Source organism: Panthera pardus, unplaced genomic scaffold (genome assembly GCF_024362965.1).
Source record: "Panthera pardus isolate Hobbes unplaced genomic scaffold, ASM2436296v1 HiC_scaffold_17, whole genome shotgun sequence".
Taxonomy (NCBI): domain Eukaryota; kingdom Metazoa; phylum Chordata; class Mammalia; order Carnivora; family Felidae; genus Panthera; species Panthera pardus.
The window spans coordinates 122,788,412-122,811,831 of NW_026526732.1; the positions used below are offsets into that span (position 1 = coordinate 122,788,412).

A 23,420-nucleotide genomic window follows, 5' to 3' on the forward strand; every position below is an offset into this window, starting at 1 on the left:
CAATAAATGTGAAGACTTAACAGAATGTATAAACTATAACAATATAACGTACTCTCTGATAGAAGAGAAAAAAGAAAACTTGAGTAGATCCATACTATTAAATATACTGATTTGACACTTAAAAATCTACCCTCAACTCCTCTTGAAAGTCAAAATAGGGGCACCTGGTCGGCTCAGTCGGTTAAGGATCCAACTTCGGCTCAGGTCATGATCTCATGGCTCATGAGTTCGAGACCCATGTCGGGCTCTGTGCTGACAGCTCAGAGCCTGGAGCCTGCTTCAGATTCTGTGTCTCCCTCCCTCCCTCTCTCTCTCTCTCTCTCTCTCTCTCTCTCTCTCTCTCTGCCCCTCCCCTGCTTGCGTGCTCTCTCTCTCTCTTAAAAATAAACATAAAAAAAATGTTTTTAAAACAAAGTCAAAATATATCCTACGACCTTCCTATAAAGCTATCATTCCAGTATTAAACAAATACGTCCATAGGAAACAGGAGGATAGTTCTCAGATCACCTCTACTGAGCTACTATAATTTTGAAATAAATCAGGCAAGGATAATTAAAAGAAACTAAAACTACAGACCAATATCTTCAATTTGAACCTGGATATAGAATACTTCAACAAATATATATTTTTCAAATTTTATTTATTTATTTTGGAGACAATCTTAAGCAGGCTCTGCACTATCAGCGTGGAGCCCAATGCAGGGCTTAGTACCGTGAAACTTGAGATCACGACCTGAGCTGAGACCAAGAGTCCGAAGCTCAACTGACTGAGTCACCCAGGTGCCCCAGAATTCTTCATCAGATATTAACAAATTAAATCTAGCAGTGTATTTAAAAAGATAAAAATCGAGACTAAATTCATTGTATTAAGAGGATGCAAGAGAAGTTTAAACACTAGAATGAGAGAAGGGAGACTATAAGATTAAGCTCTACATATGAAGAAAAACCATTTGATGAAAAAAAGATCCATTTATGATTCTTTTAAAAATCTCAGTAGATCAAAAAGATAACCTCCTTATGCTACTTAAACAAGTGCACGCGTGGACGTGCACACACACACACACACACACACACACAAAACAAACAAAAAAAACCCTGACCCTCCCTTCCCCTAAAAAGACTTTAAACATTTTCATGAAATATTAGAAGCATTCCCTTTACAATCAAGAACAAGTCAAGGACGCCAATACTACCATTCTTTTGATTTTACCAAAGCCTACTGAGTAAAAGAAGAAAACTAAATAAAGGAACAATAATTTAAAAAGGTGGAAACAAAACTTTCATTACCGCTAGCATCAGACTGTTTACAAGAAAATCTAAAGCACCTGCAAGCAAAGTTTTGGAATGAATGATTCAGCCAAGTGGCTGGGTACAAGATGAATATACAAAAAATATACTGCATTTCTATTTGCCAACAAGAGCTAAAAAACAATTTCACATATATACACACACAATCAATGTAATCAATAAAAAAATAAAGTTTCAAGGAATAAATTCAATAAAATAAGTACAAGATCCATATGGAATAAACTATAAGACAAAGAAAACACAAGTATCAAAAATATATTATTTTTGGAGATAGAAAGCCTGAAAATTGTGACGATCGTCAGTTTGCCCCAAATTCAATGCAATCCCAAACAAAGTCCCAACAAGTTATTTTAAAAGCTGATTCTAAAATTTAAATGGATGAGCAAAAAACTAGAAATAGTCAAAACACTTTAGGAATTTTCCCTGCTGTGTATTGAAACATGCAGTGATAGTAATTAACACATTGTAATATTAACTCACAGATTAACAGAAGAGAACAGAGAGCCAACAAACAAACCCATACCTATCAAGAAAATTAAGATGAAAAAGAGTAAAAGGAGAATCAATGTAATAAATACTCTGGGACAAATAGTTATCCATTTGGGGTAAAAAAAAAAAAAAAAAAAAAGTGGAACCCAAACTCACACTGTATTTTTTTTTTAAATAAACTTCAGATGTATTTTTTTATCTGAATATGAAAGGGTTTTTTTTGTTTTTTTGTTTTGTTTGTTTTGTTTAGAAGAAAACAGAGAAAAAACATGCAAGACCTTGTGGGAGGGAAGAATTTAAGGCAAGCAAATATATTTAAAAATCTCCAGAAAAACAACAACAAAAAAATACTAATCATAAATGAAAAAGCTTAATAGTTTGATGATATTAAAACCAAGAACTTCTGTGTACCAAAAGGTACTTTATTTATTCATTTAAAAAAATTTTAAAATGCTTATTTATTTTTGAGAGAGAGAGAGAGCACAAGCAGGAGAGGGGGAGAAAGAGGGAGACCCAGAATCTGAAGCAGGCTCCAGGCTCTGAGCCGTCAGTACAGAGCCCAACGTGGGGCACGAACCCACGGACCGCGAGATCATGACCCGGGCCGAAGACGGACGCCCAACCGACTGAGCCACCCAGGCGCCCCCCAAAAAGTACTTTAAAGAAAGTAAAAAAGTAAGCCCAGAACTAAAGCACATAACATGAATAAAGAGCTGTTATCCAAAACATATTTAAAAAAAAAAGATGTTTAAAATGCATAAAAGATACAAGTAAGCATTTCAAGAAAGTGGTATACAAGTGAAGACATGTTTAACATTATTACTAATTGGGGAATAATAAATCCAGAGCAGAACAAAACACTACTTTTTACCCATCCAACTGGAAAAAATAAAAACAATGACAATACCAAGTACTGGATAGCACAAAATGAATTCTTAGACACTGGTGGAGGAAATGTAAAATTTCCAAAAAACTCTGGAAAACCATCTCGCATCATCTTATGAAGCTGAACATCTACGCTCCCTGTGTATGTCCTGGAAAACTCACACATGTGCACTAGGCTATGAGAGTGTTCGGAGCTGCACTGTTTGTGACAGCAAAAAGGGAGAAATAACTGAAATCCATCAACAAGAGAATGGAGGTACATATTGCGTCATGTAATAAAATATTGTTACAGCAATGGGAAGAAATAGCTACTTTCAACAACATGCATACATTTTAGAAACAAGGTTGAGTGAAAAAGCTGTTAAAATTAGGGAACATAATTTTATTTTTAAAGCTCAAACTCAAGCAAAGCTAAAAAGTATACTGTTTGAGAATATGTAATTATTTTTATGAAGAATTAACATGATGAACACAAAGCTGAGGACGGTAAATACCTCTAAAGAGCAGACAGAGGGAAATACTGACGAGCACGCAGGTTGATGCAATGGTATTGACGATGCGCCAGTTTTCACACTGGGTGGTGGAATGAAAGATCACCATGTTGTTTTTATGCTTTATAACACATCACATACAGGGGCACCTGGGTGGCTCAGTCAGTTAAGCGTCCGACTTTGGCTCAGGTCATGATCTCACGGTTCATGAGTTCGAGCCCCGTGTTGGGCTCTGTGCTGACAGCTCGGAGCCTGGAGCTTGCTTTGGATTCTGTGTCTCCCTCACTCTCTGCCCCTCCCCCTCTCGTGCTCTGTGTCTCTCTCTCTCTCTCAAAAATAAACGTTAAAAAACAAAAATTTGTAATACATTACATATATTAACTTACATATGTCAAATATTGTATGGTAAAAATTTAAAACAAAGTATTAAAATTAAAGCTTATACAAAAGATAGACTATGAAAGCTCTCCTGAAAAACCGATCTATTCATTTCTTCCTAGTTTATACATTTTCCATTCCCACATCTGCGACATTCACTATTTTATTTAAATCCCATGTGGGGCGCCTGGGTGGCTCAGTCGGTTGAGCGTCCGACTTCAGCTCAGGTCATGATCTCATAGTCCGTGAGTTCGAGCCCCGCGTCGGGCTCTGTGCTGGCAGCTCGGAGCCTGGAGCCTGTTTCAGATTCTGTGTCTCCCTCTCTCTGACCCTCCCCTGTTCATGCTCTGTCTCTCCCTGTCTCAAAAATAAATAAAACGTTAAAAAAAAAAATAAATCCCATGCAATAATTTTCAGAGTAGTGTCAAATATGATGGATGTTAAGAACAAGTAAAGAGCACTGTAAGGAAGAATATAATGACGTTATGGAGAATTATGTGAATGTTACATGTTACGTTTATCCCCAAACTGATTAAAATTAAAATAAATCAAAGTCATCTAATTTTCATTCATGTATTCTTTCTCTCTAGAAAGAGTAAAAGAAACACATTAACATAATTTAGTGCCCTTCTTTATTTTATTGGTGCGTAATGGGCAAAGTCACTTTCTTAGCCACCCTATTACACTAAACAAATTAATCTTTTCTTAAAATGTTAGAAAACAATAAAGATCTATCCATGACCGAGGTGTTTCTTCTTTTTTTGTGGGTTTTTTAAGGGCTTGCCATTAATGCTAGATTCAAATCAGTTACTCGTACTAATGGTTTAAAAAAAAAAAAAGAAGGAAAGGAGGAGAAAGAACAATAAATAAATTGAACAATTACAGTATCTTCAATGGAGAAAAAACCTTAGAACCACAGCATTGTAGAAAAATAGCCATATATAGAAGACAAAAGTCAAACTTTCAGGGGGAAAAAGCAAAGGCCTGTTGAAAAAATAGTGAAATTAAAATAAAATTAAAAAAAAAAAAGGGGGGCGCCTGGGTGGCTCAGTCAGTTAAGCGTCCGACTTCAGCTCAGGTCACGATCTCACAGTCCGTGAGTTCGAGCCCCGCGTCGGGCTCTGGGCTGATGGCTCAGAGCCTGGAGCCTGCTTCCGATTCTGTGTCTCCCTCTCTCTCTGCCCCTCCCCCATTCATGCTCTGTCTCTCTCTGTCTCAAAAATAAATAAAAACATTAAAAAAAATTAAAAGAAAAGAAAAAAAGAAAAAATAGTGAAAAAGTATCTGCCCTAGATGAATCATCCTAATAAAAATAACAACAAATTTTTACAGCATATTATCCAAAGGAAGAAATGAATTTCCTTTAATCAGCAGGTCGGCCAGCAAAGATTTGAGAAATCTCAATACTTTTATTACTGAAAAATTTTTATCTCATATTGTTAAAGACAAAATGATATTATTCCTTAATTATATTTGAGAGAAAAACTATTTCATTTAAAAAAAAATTTTTTTAAGTGTTTACTTATTTGGGGGGGGGGGGGGTGTGAGCAGGGGAGGGGCAGAGAAAGGGAGACGCAGAATCCGAAGCAGGACCCAGGCTCTGAGCTGTCAGCACACAGCCCGATGAAGGGCTCGCACTCACAGACCGTGAGATCATGACAAGAGCTGAAGTTGGACACCTAACCGACTGAGACACCCAGGCGCCCCAAAAACTATCTCATTTTTAATTTGCCCCGAATGTGTACGTAAAAATGAAAGCCAAGTAGTAATTCTAGGCAGCGAACCGCACAGAACAATGCTCACTTGGTATTCATCCTCAGTCTTAAATAAGTGTAGCCTGCCAAGTGTAGCCCACTGGATTATTCTGAAACTCATTATCCAATTTCTTTTTCTAGAACCTTTGTTCCGCTTCCTCCTTCCTATAGGCATTTAGTTCACTGTTCTTAAAATTCTTTGCCACGGGAGTAAGAAAGAAGGAAACGCAAAACAAGCACACATTTATTTTTCTCCTTGCAGCAGCTCTAAACCCTTACTGGATGTAAAGCATCTCTTACAGCCTGTGTGTCTTACATGCTTTATGTCTACAGCAATGAGGGAAGGGACCTTTAGTCAACCTTGGAAAGGGACCGCATGGCTATAGTGATTTCTCTGTTCTTTCTAGGCTTTTCTGCAAGAGTATCACTAAAGGATCCTGTTTGTTATGGACCTTCCAGATTGCATGGAAGAAGGGGGTGCGAGAAGAAGAAAATGGAGAGACGCTTCAAGGTTGCTGCACATCACAACATAACTATTCAGACCAACGCCACAGCATCTTGGAGGTTCGCAGGTTGGTCCAAGGGATGGAAAACCTGAATAGCCAGAAATATTTCTACTAAAGATACTTAGCTAGGAACCTAAATCGATTTAAAAAAAAAGAAAAAAGACTTTCCATTGGATTCATATATAGCTAAATTACTGTCAAAATATTCCACTATAATTAGAAAATATAATAAGGACAAAGAAATAATAAGTCATGAAATATAAATGCTATAATGGGAGCTTTAATTATATCCTTTTAATCGATTTTACTCATTAACATACAGTGTTGGGAGACGATCCACCTGTCTTCCCCTCTCCACAGACTATTTAATATTGAATGTATTTTTCATATTATCTGGAAAAATGAACACTAGGTTTTCTACCATGAAAACCAATTTTTGCCTTTAAATTTTTTATACAAAATTACAACCATTGTAATTAATAAAAACCATAAAGCCATATAAAGGAAAGTTAAGCTTCCTCAGACCCTTCCTTCCACCTTTGTAAACATATTTGTGTGAAATGTGTATAAATATGTAGGCGTGTATGCCTTTGAAATTTGATTAAACTTATAAACTGAGATATTTTACAAGCTACCGTGCAATTTCGTTTTCCTCATTCATCAATAAACCACCACTGTCAATTGAAAGAATTAACATTTCTTGAAAAGGTGCATAATATATCCCAAAATACAATGTATTAAACTGATTCAACCACTCTTTCCCCTGACTAGCATTCATATAATTTTATCTATCTTGGGCTTTCGTCATTACAAAAAAATACTGCATCACAAGAACATACAGAGATAGGCACATACATGTTAAAACACAGGCATCATATTGGTACTTTTATTGCTATGGGACAGTCTCATAAATAGGACTTTCAAAAGAGCTGCAACGATCTCTCATAATCCTACCAGCGATATCTTAATTTGTAGAAACAGTTACAGAATAGCTACAGAAGTAGCTAAAGCACTTCAGGAAGTAAAGTCCATATACTTTCAGGTATCAATCAGTCTAAGGTGATTTCTAATTCCGTGATATGTTTTCACTGATAGATTTAGTAAGGCTGCAATTATAGGGATCTGAATAGGAATCTCTGTTAAGAATACAGAATACATTGGGGTTGACTTTAATTTACCTTTTTTTGACACTTCTGCCCCATTAAGTTCTTTTTGTGCTTCTTCAATTTTATCTAAGAAAAACAAAGAGATTTTACAAATCAATGCATCATATACAAATAAGAATGCAGTAAGACAAACACACTACTTATACAAGGAGCCTCATACATAGTAATCAATATTTATTGAATTACTTATGAAATAAATATGTGTAAACTGTTAAAGTAATGACATATTCCCTTATTTTAAAACTGAATATATAATTTCAATCACGTCTTTGTCACAAGGACCAGTTGCAATCAATGAATGTTTCCATAATGCAAATAATTAGTGCGTTTTAAATACTGAACGATAATTAACACATGTTTAGGTGCCTAATAAATACCTAAAAATAAAGCTTTCCTTATAAAGACACATGAATGCCCAGCAGTGATTTTATTAGAGAGATGTAACGAATGCCTGCTAGCTTAGAAACAAGTCTAAACGAAGTCCATGGATGGCCTAAAACCTATGCCAAACATGGAAGAAGGAAAAGGAAGAACCGGACAAGAAATGAAAGGAGAAGCCAAAGAATAGTGGAATACCCGTCCCTCTTGCCAACGGTTGGTACCAGGATAGTTACGTATGAAGTGTGGGTAGCCGATTGCAACAGAGAGCCACTCTATCAGAGTAATGACTCTAGAACTGTTACATGTGAGCCAGTTCTGAAGATCAGGTGTAACCCACAAGTAATAAAGGTGTAACCCACAAGTAATAATTACCAAGGCGCGGGGAGGGCTGCCCCAGGAGCGGACAGGAGAGGGTGATGAGCGTGGGCCCAGAGCCTGCAGTTGTTAGAGCTGAGGCTCGGAGCACAAGTGGATTTTGTAAAAAAGCGTGTGTTATACTTTGGTTAACAATTAATGTAAGGGCGCCTCGGTGGCTCAGTCGGTTAAGTGTCAGACTTCGGCTCAGATCGGAGTTCGTGAGTCAAGCCCCATTTCCGGTTCAGCCGCTGACAGCACAAAGCTCGCTTGGGATTTTTCTCTCTCCCTCTCCCTCTCCCCCTCTCCCACATGCGTGCATTCCCTCTCTCTCAAAAGTAAACATTAAAAAAAAAAAAAACAACGATTACTTTAAATTGTATAAGGATGTACTTATTTGATGATGAAGACAATAACTAATTCCAGCTTTAATACAGGGGCCTAAGTACTCGTTATAATGGTAGAAGTTACAAAATTCCCAGGGTACTTTCTTGTACTGAAAAGAATACAGTACCAATAATTACATAATATTTTAGTTAATGCATGGAAGTATCATTTAACAATTTTCAAAATACTGGTACTTCAGCCATTTACGCCCTCTGGCGTCCACCGCCAGTTCCCAAAATGGTCTCCAGTGCTAGGCCTACCGCCACTGGCCAGGCAAGACCAACTTCCAAAATGCTGATCCTTTTCCAAACAAATAAAAGACACGGATTCCCGCCACAGGGGCCCTCTCAACCACCTGCTTCTTCTCCCATTAACCTTGAGGAAGAAGCCAGAATGAATAATTCAGAGAACCTTCCATTTTCTGATCAAACTTCTTTTAATCACAGGTTGATTCACCCGGTCGGCAAAATAAAAGCGGAGTGGGAGCAGCAGGAAAAACGGAGTCGAGCTAGCTTGAAGTATTAGACACCGTCAGCACTGGTCAAAAATAAATTTTCATCCTGATAAGTGTATCCCCACGGCAATGTCCTATTTGTTTGCTAATTATCAGATCCAGCATGAGATCTACAAGTAGAGGTAACCTAGAGAAATATTACAATTTTTCTTATTCACAAATTTTAGTTATTTCTCATGAAATGACAAGTGAACTGGAAACGGTCCTAAAAAAAGAAAAGAAAACAAAACAAAAAGCAAAACACCTCTTATTAAATGTAGAAAGTGGACCCTGCATCAGCAGTAATTTTATTTCAAAAAGAAAACTACCAAATGCATGGATGAAATCTATGTTAATGTAAGTAACAAAAGGACAAGGGCTGCTTTTTAAAAAAGTAAAGTATATGAAGTATGCTGTATACCTTTAAAATGTAAAGAAACAAACCATGAATTTAAATACACAGTCCTTGAGAAACATAAAAAGGAAAAAAACACTCTCATTTCTATGCCAGCAGTCCCTCCAAACTTAAGAACCATAAATATATACATACATATTATATATATTCTAGTAGTAATGACTGTGTTTGTTTATGCACACATAATTTGGCATTATACAATAAAACACCTTTTTTTATTAACAGAAGCGATTGTGGCTCAAAGCAACAAAAACTCATGATTTAACACATATTTAAGAATAACTGCTATTCAGTACACTGAGGTTTGGCCACCTTCTGCTTGCACTGGTAACATAACAAATTCTTAGAAAAATGACCTCAACTTACATGTGATCACAAAATACTGGTCTTTGTTGTTGAATTTTCAATTAAGTTGCTTTTTTCTCTTGACAATAACTCTGCATAAATCAGCAGATTTAGGACATCTACTTTGGTAGGTATAAGTATCTACTTAAATTCTTCTACCGAAAGCCCCAGTTCAATAGGTAAATACAATTTTCATTTAGAGAGCTTGTAATAGCATTAAAAGCCTTTGCTTCAATTTTTAGAGAAAGTCCTGTTTATATTTAACCTATGCTTTCGGATTTTTCAGGTCAAATATGTTTCAGAGACACTCCAAAATCACAGAGAAAGGACTCATACATTGTCTGCTCTTAATTGGTTCATACAAGGCAACTTACTGATTTTTAAAGCACTATTTATCATTTTTTCACTATGACTCAGAGCAATAAATGTGTTTTTACATTTCAACCAATTACACATGTGTACACATAATTCAGAAACAAACTTACCCACACTCCATCTTCAATCTTTTCCTATTAAAAATGAATAATGCTCCCTTGCCCAGCCAGCTATATTGATTTTACAACCCACTGGTGGATTCAGAACCTGATATAAAAAGAAGTTCCCTACGCATCTTTTTTACTTTTTATTTTTTTCCCCTTTTCCCTTTACCAAGGGTAACACTTCCCAGCAGTAATACACGATCTCACTTGTAAGCCTTGATTTGGGGGCTTGGGGGTGTTACTTAGAATGGGATCTCAGATTCGGAGACACCTTCCATCATGCCCTCCATGTCACTGTTATCTGAGGTAACAATCTCACAAAGAAATACACATCGAGAAATAAACTGTAGTTTCTCTGTTGATGTTGTTTAAGAATAAAAATAGATGTGTAAGCAAAATGGACATTCACACCATGTCAGTAGGTCTGAAGTGAGTAATGCGTTCTTACTGTAATGAGTTTTTAGCGTCTTTAAGATGTGATTCTAATTAGTTCAATTTTTACCAAATGTATTTGGAGGAGCTGTCACCTGGTAAAGACTCCAGCAACATGAATGGATCCATAATCTTTTCTACAATCCAGAGGGGCCCATGGCTGAGAAAGTAATAGGCCAGGAGAAGGGAGAAGCTACTAATCACGTAAGTCGTATTTTGGTTCTGCAACTATTGAAAATTTACAACTTCTTACAGATTTCCTTCCCCAACAAGGCACAGAAATTGTGAATGGTAAAGATTATGAACAATTTTGTACAATGCCTCACATATTTAAAAACTTTTGTACACACAAACCATGTAAAAATATTTTATTTCCATCATCCATAAATAATTAAAGGGAAAACATCTCTTTATTTGTGAAAGATAATCTGAAACCATGGAGCAGAAAAAAAAAAAAAAACAAAACACCCCAAAACAAAAAACAAAACCAAAACCAAGTCCCAGAGCCCTTAAGAAACAACCTTTCTTGGGGCGCCTGGGTGGCTCAGTTGGTTACGCGTCCCACTTTGGCTCAGGTCATGATCTCACAGTTTGTGAGTTTGAGCCCCATGTTGGGCTCCGTGCTTACAGCTCAGAGCCTCGTGGCCTGCTTCAGATTCTATGTCTCCCTCTCTCTGTACTCCTCCACCGTTCACACTCTGTCTCTCTCAAAAATAAATTAGCATTAAAAAAAAAGTTAAAAAAAAAAAGAAACAACCTTTCTTGGGGTGCCTGGGTGACTCAGTCAGTGGAGCATCCAACTCTTGATTTTGGTTCAGGTCATGATCTCACAGTTCATGGGACTGAGCCCTGTGTCATAGCACAGAGACTGCTTAGGATTCTCACTCGCTCTCTCTCTCTCTCTGCCCCTCCTCTGCTCACTCTCTCTCTCTCTCAAAATAAATAAATAAACTTTAGGGGAAAAAAAAGAAAATAACCTTTCTTTTAGGGCTCTCGGGAGAAGACTGAATAATTGAAACAAATCACAACAGTAAAGCAATCCTCCCGGTAGGTTTCTGCTCTTGACCATTTCCATCTCGTGGTGAAGTGGGGTGGGGGTGGGGCTCCCTGAACACCACCCCTCAAGAGCCTCAGGATGCAGGGCATCCCAGCTTTGGGGACCAACACACAAAGTCGTTAGGATTTGATTCCACAAAAGCTGTGTTTTCACTGTGGTGAACATCCACCCCGTGTCAGGAACAACAGGAGGGGCTGAAGATGGGAGAACAAGCCAAACCAAACAGACAGGCTTTCCTGGAGGGGCTTACAGATGATCATACCCTTTAAACAATCCCTTGACTCTCAATTTGAAGGTAAATATAAAGCCCGGGTTCTGCTGTGTGGCCAACTCACAAGGTCCTCCTCGGCCTCACCCCCCAGCCCCACTGCTGTTTTCTTTCCAGCTTCAGCCGCCCCCTCGGGGCAGGCCCCGTCAGATCCCACCCCATCCCTTCTCTTAACACCCTCATTCACAGTCTGTCACTCCCTGCTCTGTGCCACCACCAGACCTTGCATGCGGAACCCTGTCTCTCTGCGGTGACCTGTCTCATGATCATTAGTAATCATGACGATACGATGGCCCTGCATGATTTACTGATTGGAGAAATGCTGGCAATAACCTGCCAGGCTGCAGAGAAGCACTGGTGCATTCTGAGAAAGAGAAAACGGGATCCAGGCACACAAACTTACAACCGGCATTGGGTGGTTTCACTGAAGAACCCAGCATCATATCCTCTTTAACGTTACAGATGATTTCGACATTTGGGAAGCTGTATGCCTACCGTGAAAAACACTTGAGTGAACTCTTTCTTACTCCATGCAATCAAGAACAAATGATCTCTACCTTCATTTTACTAGCTCATCCTTCTCTGCCACTTTTCGGATCTGTACCTAATAACCCCGGCTCTAACACCACAGACTCTCCCTCTTCCCTTGGCCCTAAAAGCACAAAGCACAAAAGCTAATAGTAGAATCGTATGAAGTAGATCCTAATGAACTGTAAAAGGCACCTCTATTTACTGAAAGAGAAGCCATCTGATTGAAAAAGGATCACCATATGCGACTGTACTATTTTTACTACTAAATAAGCATAACTCCTACGTCCCCTCGTTACCCGTCAGCACAAGCTCCCTTACTCTTACTGTTAACTGCTACAGCTATTTCAGTAAGACTAAATATAGACAATGATGTAATGTTAAGAACGCATCTAATACCCATACATGCTTTTAATTTTTTTTAATGTTTATTTATTTTGAGAGAGAGAGAGAGAGAGAGAGAGAGAGAGAGAGAGTGCCAGGGAAGGGCAGAGAGACAGGGACAGAGAATCCCAAGCAGGCTCCGTGCTGTCAGTGCAGAGCCTGATGTTGGGCTCGATCTCATGACCTGAGCTGAAATCAGGAGGCTGACTGAGCCACCCAGGTGTCCCCAATACATGCTCTTCTAAATGATACTTGTCCCTGGTGTTCACTACTAAATCAGCTAAGTAAGCCCACATTTGTAAGTCACACATTTTAACCTGTAGTTACACATCTTTGTGCCTCTGGACCTGTGTCTTTCAGGAAGAGGACACTGTGCAATAATGCTGAAAATGATTATCCAGACCAGTAATATTTCAAATTGGAAAATACCTTGCCTGAAGTATACAGGTTAAAAAATACAAGACTCAATTCTGTGCTAATAAATTTGAAAATTGTGATTGATTAGTAAAAGGTTCCAGAGAGCATGAAATTACTCAACTTGATCCAGGAATAACCACGGATGAAACGAAGAAAGTTACCAGAGGACGACAAAGAACTACCTTGTTTAAAGGTTCCAGGCCCAGATGCTTTTGTTATCAAATTCTTTCCAATTCTGAAAAGTAAAGCATTTCCTAAAAAGTTTCAGAGCACAGGATAACACAAAAGCTGTTCTAAGTCATTTTATAAAGCTGATATGGCCCTGACATCAATGTGACCAAAGGGGAAGAAAAATCAGCACCACAGACAAGTTCCATATATGAATATGGATTTAACAATCTATATCAAGGGGTTCCTGGGTGGCTCAGTCAGTTAAGCATCCGACCTCAGCTCAGGTCATGATCTTACAGTCCATGAGTTTGAGCCCCACATCAGGCTCTATGCTGACAGTTCAGAGCCTGGAGCCTGCTTCATATTCTAGGTCTCCCTCTCTCTCTGTCCCTCCCCTACTTGTGCTCTGTCAAAATAATAAAAACACATTAAAAAAAAATAATCCTTGGAACAGAATAGAGAACCCAGAAATGGACCCACAGATGTATGGCCGGCTAATCTTTGACAAAGCAGGAAAGAATATCCAATGGAATAAAGACAGTCTCTTCAGCAAACGGTGTTGGGAAAACTGGACAGCAACATGCAGAAGAATGAACCTGGGCCACTTTCTTACACCAGACACAAAAATAAACTCAAAATGGGTAACAGAACTAAATGTAAGACAGGAAGCCATCAAAATTCTAGAGGAGAAAGCAAGTAATAACCACTTTGACCTCAGCTGCAGCAATTTTTTACTCAACACGTCTCTGGAGGCAAGGGAAACGAAAGCAGAAAGAACTATTGGGACCTCGTCAAGATAAAATGCTTCTGCACAGTGAAGGAGACAATCAGCAAAACTAAAAGGCAACCAGCAGAATGGGAGAAGATATTTACAAATGATATATCAGATAAAGGGGCAGTATCCAAAATCTATAAAGAACTTCTCAAACTCAACAGCCAAAAAAACAAATAATCCAGTGAAGAAATGGGCAAAAGATGTGAATAGGCTCTCTTCTAAAGAAGACATCCAGATGGCTAACACATGAAAAAATGCTCAACATCACTCATCATCAGGAAAATACAAGTCAAAACCCCACTGAGGTACCACCTCACACCACTGAGAATAGCTAAAAGTAACAACTCAGGCAACAACAGATGTTGGCGAGGATGCGGAGAAAGATGATCTCTTTTGCACCGCTGGTGGGAATGCAAGCTGGTGCAGCCACTCTGGAAAACAGTATGGAGGCTCATCAAAAAATTAAAAATAGAACTACCCTACGACCCCACAATTGCACTACGAGGCATTTATCCAAGGGATCCAGCTGTGCTGTTTCAAAGGGACACATGCACCCCCATGTTTAGAACAGCGCTATCGAGGGGCGCCTGGGTGGCTCAGTCGGTTGGGCGGCCAACTTCGGCTCAGGTCATGATCTTGCGGTCCGTGAGTTCGAGCTCCGCGTCGGGCTCTGTGCTGACAGCTCGGAGCCTGGAGCCTGTTTCAGATTCTGTGTCTCCCTCTCTCTGACCCTCCCCCATTCATGCTCTGTCTCTCTCTGTCTCAAAAATAAATAAACGTTAAAAAAAATTTTTTTTTTAAAAAGAACAGCACTATCGACAATAGCCAAAGTATGGAAAGAGCCCAAATGTCCATCGATGGATGAATGGATAAAGAAGATGTGGTATATATATATACAATGGAGTATTACTCGGCGATCAAAAAGAATGAAATCTTGCCATGTGCAACTATATGGATGGAACTAGAGGGTATTATACTAAGCAAAACTAGTCTGTCAGAGAAAGACAAAGATCATATGACTTCACTCATATGTCAAATTTAAGATACAAAACAGATGAATATATGGGAAGGGAAGCAAAAGCAATATAAAAACAGGGAGGGGACAAAATATAAGAGACTCTTAAATACAGAGAACAAACTGAAGGTTGCTGGAGGGGTAGTGGGTGGGGGGATGGGCTAAATGGACAAGGGGCTTAAGAAGGACACTTGTTGGGATGAGCCCTGGGTGTTACACAAAGGGGATGAATCACTGGATTCTACTCCTGAAATCATTGTTGCGCTGTATGCTAACTAACTTGGATGTAAATGAAAAAATAAAAATAATTAATAATTTAAAAAATAACAATCTACACCAAGAAGTACAGGGGCGCCTGGCTGGCTCACTGGAGCATACGATTCTTGATCTTGGGGTCGTGAGTTTGAGCCCCACGCTGGGGCATAGAGATCACTTAAGAAAACTTAAAAAAATTAATTTTTTTAAAAGAAGTATATTCAAAGTTTGGAAAGCCACACCCAAGTAGGGTGTGAAATAAGTATGCAAAGATATTTCAGTATTAGGAAGGATATTGTTGTAACATAACTGCAGCAGGACAATGGAGGAAAAAGGTAACAATGTCCAGAACGGACTTGACTAAATCACATCTATCATTAGTATAAAAACAAAAAAACTACAAACAAACAAAAACCCGCCAACAATAAATAGAAAAGGATAGACTTCACCACATAAACCAAGTATTATTCTAATAAACATGCTAAAACAAAGAAACTGACCACTAATCATGTTCTCATTTCCTTGAGGAAGTCTTCCCCAACCCAGTCTCCTACCACTGGTCTGCACCCCCAGCGCTGTGCTCTCACCCCCAGAGCAGTGTTCACCACCGCCAGATCTTCTGGGATGATTTCTACAACGTTAACACACAGGATTTATTCAATTCAGAATATATTAGCTCCCCGTGTGCTAGCCTAAAGATACACAAAGATGAGCAATTCTACGTGCAGGAACTTACAGAAGGAAACAAGCCATCTCTCTACACGCGTAACAGTGTGACTCTACCCACAGGGTGCTAAGGGAACACAGAACGGGGAGATGTGGCCGTCTTGGCAATGGGAAGAGTCCTGAAACAGCTTCATGGATGAAATATACACAGGCTGAAAATAAACAGAAGATGAGTGGTCTCACCATGGAGAGTGGATGAGGGCATTCAGGTAGGGGATCATGAGGAGGTTACAAAGGCAAAGAAGAAGACAAGACAGTGTGTCAGGAACTCAGAGCAGTTTGGAAACAAACCTGGAGAGAGCAGGTCTAAAGATACAGGATTGGGAAACTGCCATCTTACATATCTAGTAGTTAAAACTATACCACAGAGTTGGTGGAAGTGAAAATATGACTTACTCTCTGAAGTGATCTGGCCATAGGTAGTGAAGATCTTTGAAAACCCACTCGTCCTTAAAATTGTGACTCAACTGCTGGAAATCTAGACTGAGACCATGAAAGGAGTGGAGCAAAGGCCATTCATCACGGTGCTTCTTCTACTATGAAAAACTACATCATCCACAGCACCTGGGATAAAGTAGGTGTTCAATAAGTATCCGTTGAGTGACTACTTGAGAAATGGTCAAGTAAATATGGTACCTCCATATGACAGAATATTAGAAAACTATTATACTATAGGTTTCTGGAAGGAGGACCTACTGAGCCAATAACTACAGTAATGGTGGCCCCAGATTATATAAATTTTAAAAGATTTGACAAAGGATTTTAACGGGCCACCTACTCTCCAGTTAAGAATCGTGGCACACTGAGAGGCAGCTCCAACTGTTCAGGAGTAGGCAGAAGAAAGGGAAACCCAAGAAAGAGACAAAAACAAAACACAACAAAAGGAACGCATGAAAAAATTAGAACCAGAAATAATTTTAGTCACAGAGATCAAGAGAACAGTGTTTCATTGTCAAATCGGTAGATGAGGCAATCCAGAAAGACTGAAAAAGCTTCCACTGGGTTGAGCAATTAGGAGGTCCTGGCGATGCTTCGCAAAAGCAGGAGGTGAGACGAGGAGGCTGGGGGGCCGAGGGCGGAGGTAGTGATGGGACGGGAGGCAGAGAAGAGACGGGGCAGAACTATATTTCAAAACATTCAGTGGAGAAGAAGAGAGTGAACTGGGGAGCCACTGAGAAACACAGGGTTAAGAGAAAGACGTTTGGTATGGTTTTCAAAGACGTTTATAGGCACAAGGTGGGGAGCCCATAAAACGAGAGCAAAAATAAAGGGAAGAAGAGGACATATGCAGGGGCAAGACCCTTAAGGAAGCAGAAAAGAGCATCCAGAGTCTAGGAGAAGGGCTGGTTTTAAACAGGGGGAGAGCCAGGGCCATCCTCTGAGGTCACAGGGAAGGAGAGGAGAAGGTACGTCAGATGAAAAATCTACCGATGGGAAGGATGAGTTTGACGGAGCGCAGATCCAATGGACTCGATTTTACTGAGAGAAGAGGCACAGCGTAGCTGGCTACAAAGAAAACGGAGCCCAGTGTTTCTGGGACAGGCCTTCCAGACTGGCTAAGGTGAGCCAAATTATTGACGCGAATGGAAGAGCTGACCGGTTTTAAGGCCCTTTTATTTAAGGACAAATAAAAGCTTTTGATGAACAACAACTAGGGAATCTGTGAAGTAGAAACCCACGTGTATCTGACGGCTCCCATGTGCACAGCAGTGCTGTTTATCCTAACAAAGTCTGGCAACCTGCATGAAGGATTGGAGGAGGAATGCCAAATTTGGACTTTTCCAGGGGGAAGGACGAAAAGAAGGGGGAAGGCGCTTTCCAGGGGGAAGGACTTTTCCAGGGGGAAGGCGCTAGAGGATGGTTCCTGCAAGCAGGCAAATACACAAGATGGGGTAGTGGCTCGGTGGGTGGTGGGTCAGGAGGAGCCGAGGAAGGAAAAGATGGAAAAGTGAAGGCAGGGGACAGGGAGCAGGACCAAAATGTACCATAAAATTCCAACTGTGAAATGCCTAGCCTTGCTGTACTTCCACGCATATAGAAAAGTATACCTTTATGTATTTTGCAGAATTGTCCATTTATCTTTCGGAAAGCATATTTCCATTGTGACACTGAGAAAAAATTAAAGTTGTTCAAAGAGAAAAGTTAAAAGCTTCACCATGCTTTTAAAATTATGGATCAAGGGTGCCTGGGTGGCTCCGTCGGTTAAGCATCTGACTTGGGCTCAGGTCATGATCTCCCTGTCTGTGGGTTCGAGCCCCGCGTCGGGCTCTGGGCTGACAGCTTGCAGCCTGGAGCCTGAAGTCTGCTTCAGATTCTGTCTCTGTCTCTTTGCCCCTCCCCTGTTCATGCTCTGTCTCTCTCTTGCAAATATAAACAAACGTTAAAAGAAATCTTTTAATAAATAGATAAAACTGTGGGTCGATGAAATGCAACATTTCTTCTATAAGAAAATCATCTTGATAGCAAAACTAACTATGGGATAACAAAATGTACACAGACACACTGTGAATATGTTACCACTAAACCATCTCAGGCTTTTGAATTATTTTTTGTCTCTTAATAACATATACCTGGTTTCACTTTGCAGACAGTTCCTTAGCGTTGATGAGCAGAGCTAAGTATTAGGCCACTGTATGCTAACTACTTATAATAGTGGGGTAACTATACCTTTCCACCCCTAGAGGGAGCTGGGAAGACCACTGGTTTTTAGAGCTGAGCACACGTTTCCTAAGAAGTCAAAAACTAAGCAAACTCCCAGAGTCTCCCTCCTGAAACTTCACCCAGGTTCAGAACCCACGAGAAGTTCCATCGAGGAGGCTAAGTCTGATGCAAGCTCCATCCTCAGACGGCTGCCAAAGCAAGGTCGGGTCCCTCAGGGCCACCCTTCTGGCTCCTGGCTTCTGCTCTTTCATGCATCACCTAGAACAGCAGAACTCAAGCTCTGCTCCCTTAGTACTGGAGTCATTTTAAAAGTCTTCATATGAAGGCTGCACCCCACATCAATCAAATCAGCATTAGAAGTTTCCCAGGTGATTCTAATATGCAGCCAAACCTGAAAAATCAATGTTCTGTAAATTACAGATATTATCAGGTCAGGATTCAAAATTGTACAAAACGCAAGCAGTTAGGGAAAAAAACGTCTTATCAGCTGGCTCCTTGAAGCAACTTTTTATCAAGCCACAGGGACGGGGAGCAGGCAGCGTCTGCCTTATCAAGGGAGCTGCTGATGTTGGGAGAGACCAGGGAAGATAAGGAAGGTCAAATTCCATGTGTAGTTCATGGCTAAGGGGGTGCAAGCAAAGTATACAGCTAAGGTGCAAACCCAAAGCATACACTCCTAATAAGCATTATATCACAGATAGATCCATTTATTCCCAAGATGAAAATCGATCTCCACCTGAAAAAATGTATGTTTGGAAACACAGAAACTATTTAAACGTAATAAGCTACCGCACAAAGATGCTAAAATTGACATGGGATAATACAGTTTTCCAATAATCACATTAAAACACGTGGCCTATTTTGGTTCAGATATTATTATTGTGAGAGTATGGCAACACTGGTATCCTCATCCCATTTGATGCTTTCTGATGTCGTGGATGGGAGGAGGTAGTCATGGTAACTATGATGGGGAGAGAAAGGAATATGAAGACAGAGCGTTCTTATCCTGAGACGTTAAATGCCAGGTTCCACTGAACTTGAGTTACTAACCCAGTAACAGATTCACACACATACACATACATGTGTATGCCTCCATGCACACACACACACACACACACACACACACACACCCCAAATTCAGGGGTAAGCATGTAAATATAGAGATGACTGAGAGACACCCAAGAGGTATGGATCTCAAAGTCTGAAAAGAACTCTTCTGCTTTTCAGGCTGGCTATCTGCCTCATCCCTAGTCAGCAAATAACACATCTATTTTCCCTTTAATTTTTTAAAGGCCTCTTATTGAAAGAAAGAGAAGGGGTGGGGGAGGGAGCGAGGAAGGAAAGGAGGAAGGGAAGGGAAGGGAAGGGAAGGGAAGGGAAGGGAAGGGAAGGGAAGGGAAAGGAAGGGAGGATTTAAATACAAAATGAAGGACTTAAATACAATTAATAGCAATACAACCGCTATTATAGGGCAAAAGCACAGAAACTAAGCACAGTGAGCCACACACCTCCTATGTGCCTGGGGACCCTTCCTGGGATAGCCTCCTCACCTCTCACCAGAAGTCCCTCACCAGGAAACGGTCAACACTCACAGCATGCCCAGGACCTTGGCAAGTATAATACGGGCTGGGGTAAAGAAGTTTGCTATTTCAGAGTTCTGGTTCCACTGGTTCCACCTTGTGAGCTCTAGTTACTTCAGATACAAATAAATCTATATTCTCTAAGAAGTGGGAGAAAAGGTTGGGGTGGGAGGCGGGTGATGAAGACTAGAAATGTGAGGGAAGAAGGAAAGCAATACTGGAAATAACCGCCCGTATTCCCTTCGGGTAGAAGAAAAGTATTTAGAGACTCACAAGACTGGACACGGAAGTACGACAACATTTCCTCTAGAATTCTAATTGGATGAAATGTCAGTCTGGCCTAAGGAATACTTCCATATCTGGGTTTCCCGCTGTACATCTGGCAAAGAGCTATGACTTACGGTCTTCCCAGCTACCTGCCACTGGATTGATCACCACTGTGTTGGCTCCTTCTGGGCCCGTGGATGTGCCCGCTCTACCCCCTCCCCTCATGAGTCTAGACGTTATGTTGCAGTGGTTCAAGCCCTGGCCTGCTGGTTCATACACAGCATCCCTTCGGCAAGATTCAATGCTATGGAAAGACAAACTCCAAGACATCTACGCCACAGTGAAGACCCTGGAAAGGCCTCCCTCTGTATGACATTGAGCAGTTAACTGCATTCTAATGAAAAAGGAAACAAGATTTTTTTTTTTTTTGGCTTGTACCCCTACCGCAAGTTTAGCAGATACAATACACTTATCATGTAATGCATGGGTATGGCCACCTCTCAGGATTGTATTTAAAGTGATTTTATCGGGGGTGCCTGGGTGGCTTAGTCAGTCGAGCGTCCGACTTGGGCTCAGGTCATGATCTCGCAGTTTGTGAGTTCGAGCCCCGTGTCGGGCTCTGTGCTGACACCTCAGAGCCTGGAGCCTGCTTCGGATTCTGTGTCTCCCTCTGTCTCTGCCCTTACCCTACTCATGCTCTGTCTGTCTCTCTCTCTCAAAAATAAACATTAAGAAAATTTTTTAAATGATTTTATCTGATTTTGTCTTTTATTTCCTTGTGAATTTTTATTTCAAAGAACATTCCATATTTCAAATCTAGAAACATGCATTTAACTAGTAACTCAAACAAAATAAAGCCATAAATGCCATAACTGGACAATTTTTTTTTTTATTTTTTATTTCTTTAACGAGAGAGAAAAAGAGCGAGTGCACAAGCAGGGAAGAGGGAGAGAGAATCTTACATAGGTTCCACACCCAACATGGAGCCCAACGTGGGGCTTGATCTTACAACCCTGAGATCATGACCTGAGCTGAAATCAAGAGTCGCACACTCAACCGACTGAGCCACCCACGTGCCCCAGTTGAAACAGTTTTTAAAGAAACTTATTTATGTATTCGACCATCTACAAACAGAACCACTGGTAGGAAAAGTCTAACAGAACAGAGAAACTAGTTTCTCTGACAAATGTGCAAAGAATAAAAGAATTAGGAAGGGTACCAATACATCAAAAGAACATAAAAGACATATCAAACTCTAAAATACATGGACCTTATTATTAATGCCCTGATTCTAACAAAATGCTTTTAAAAATTATGATACTGTGGAGAACTGGAAATTTAAACACTGTGGACATTTGATATTAAGGAATTACTGTTTGTTGTTGTTTCTGTATAAAGATGTTGTGATTATGTGAAAAAAATATTACTTAACTTTTGGAACTTATATAAAAAAGCATATTAATGAAATGGTACATCTGAGGTCCGCTTGAAAACATTATGAGGTGGGGGCAGGGAGAGTGCTCACAGAGTAAATGAAACCTGACAGGCTATCAGCTGTTAACCGCCAAAGGTAGATGATAGATAAGAAGAGGTTTATTATACTATTCTATTTTGTAAGCATTTTAAAACTTTCGTATTCAAAAGTTTCTAAAAGATGCGCAATTTAAAAGAACTGAAAGAGTACTGAAGTATTATTAATGTGTTGTTATGGCATCATAGTTCAAATAATAACCATAAGCAAGAAATGAGATACAACAGGGTTAAGTAAATGAAAAGCATCCATGGGCTCAGCACGCAGGGGTCATTCAATGAAGGTCACTGCCCCCACGAATAATCAGAAGCGATTATTCTGATCAAATAATTGAGGAAATCAATAATTTCAGAGGAAATCAAATAATTTCTGAACTACCACTAGGAGTCAGTTTTGTACACACCAAAGCTGAAAGGGGTATCCAAAAGAAGAGAAAATGATTTCTAGAAATTTGATATCCAGTGTTCTTAATTCCTTTGGGTGTGGCAGGGGAAGGATAAGAATTTGAAGATTGGCAAGTTTTCTAAGATACAAAATTAATGTACATAGTATTCTTCCAGTTGTGTCAAAACAAAATGAGTGTGTGTGTGTATGTGTGTGTTATGGAAGGATACAGAAGTCACTTCTGCTGGTATTCAGAGCCACCCCTGAGGAAAGGGGTCCAGATAAGAAAGATATATTTCATTGTATTTTTAAAAGTCTTTTCTGTTTGAATCTGTTAACATTGTGAGATTTACTTAAGTTCTGAAACTTAATCAAAAATATACGGTATGAGAATAACACAATATTTCAACTACATAAATTGACCACTGTTAGTATACTGGCACATCAGATTCCAGGTTGTTTTCGGTGTGTATACACACACACACACACACACGCACGCACGCGCCCGCGTGCACGCGAAGTGAACACATACTTTTTAAAATGAATTGATGCAAGAAATAGACAAGACACCTTTTTTAAAATTGGAATATCTTCATCCTACTCCAATACTGATCCATTACTTTTTAAAATTTTTTTAAAAAGCTACTTAAAAACAATAAAATAAAATTTCAAAATGTCTCTATTAAAAAATCCTATGACCATTGTGTAGCCTCTGCTAGACAGTGACACACACACACACACACACACACACACACACACACACACACTTCCATATGATCTCAGGGACTGCAGCAATCTACAGAGACCCTAAACCCAGGTTAGGAACTTCTGACGTGGACCTGATCTACACTATTACTACTCTTTTGCATTCTAAGTGAGGAAAAAAGGTAAACTTTCACAGTGATACTAAACATGTTTTCATTTTTTCAATTGTTAAATTTCCCCCCAAATAATGTAACAATATAGCTCTTACTAGTACAAACTTTTCCTATGTGGCCACATGAAAAAAAAAAGAGGGGGGGGGGGCGGAAGAGTAGGCTCTTGTAATAAATAATCTGCTCTTTTTCTTAATTTCCCAGTCCTGTTATATTTAACAACTCTTTACAGAGCAGAGGAGAGTAGACAGAAAAGAAGAAAAA

General features: G+C 39.7%; 1 protein-coding gene across 4 annotated transcripts in view; it reads right to left on the reverse strand.

Annotated features, from left to right (window-relative positions):
* HIVEP1 (HIVEP zinc finger 1) overlaps window positions 1-23,420 on the reverse strand; it is a 148,034-nt gene that overhangs the window by 64,029 nt on the left and 60,585 nt on the right. For all 4 annotated transcript variants that reach the window (XM_019420112.2, XM_053904906.1, XM_053904905.1 and 1 more), the window contains exon 3: window positions 6,989-7,042. In XM_019420112.2, coding sequence (XP_019275657.2) covers window positions 6,989-7,042 — 54 coding nt within the window. The remainder of the gene's footprint in view (window positions 1-6,988; window positions 7,043-23,420) is intronic.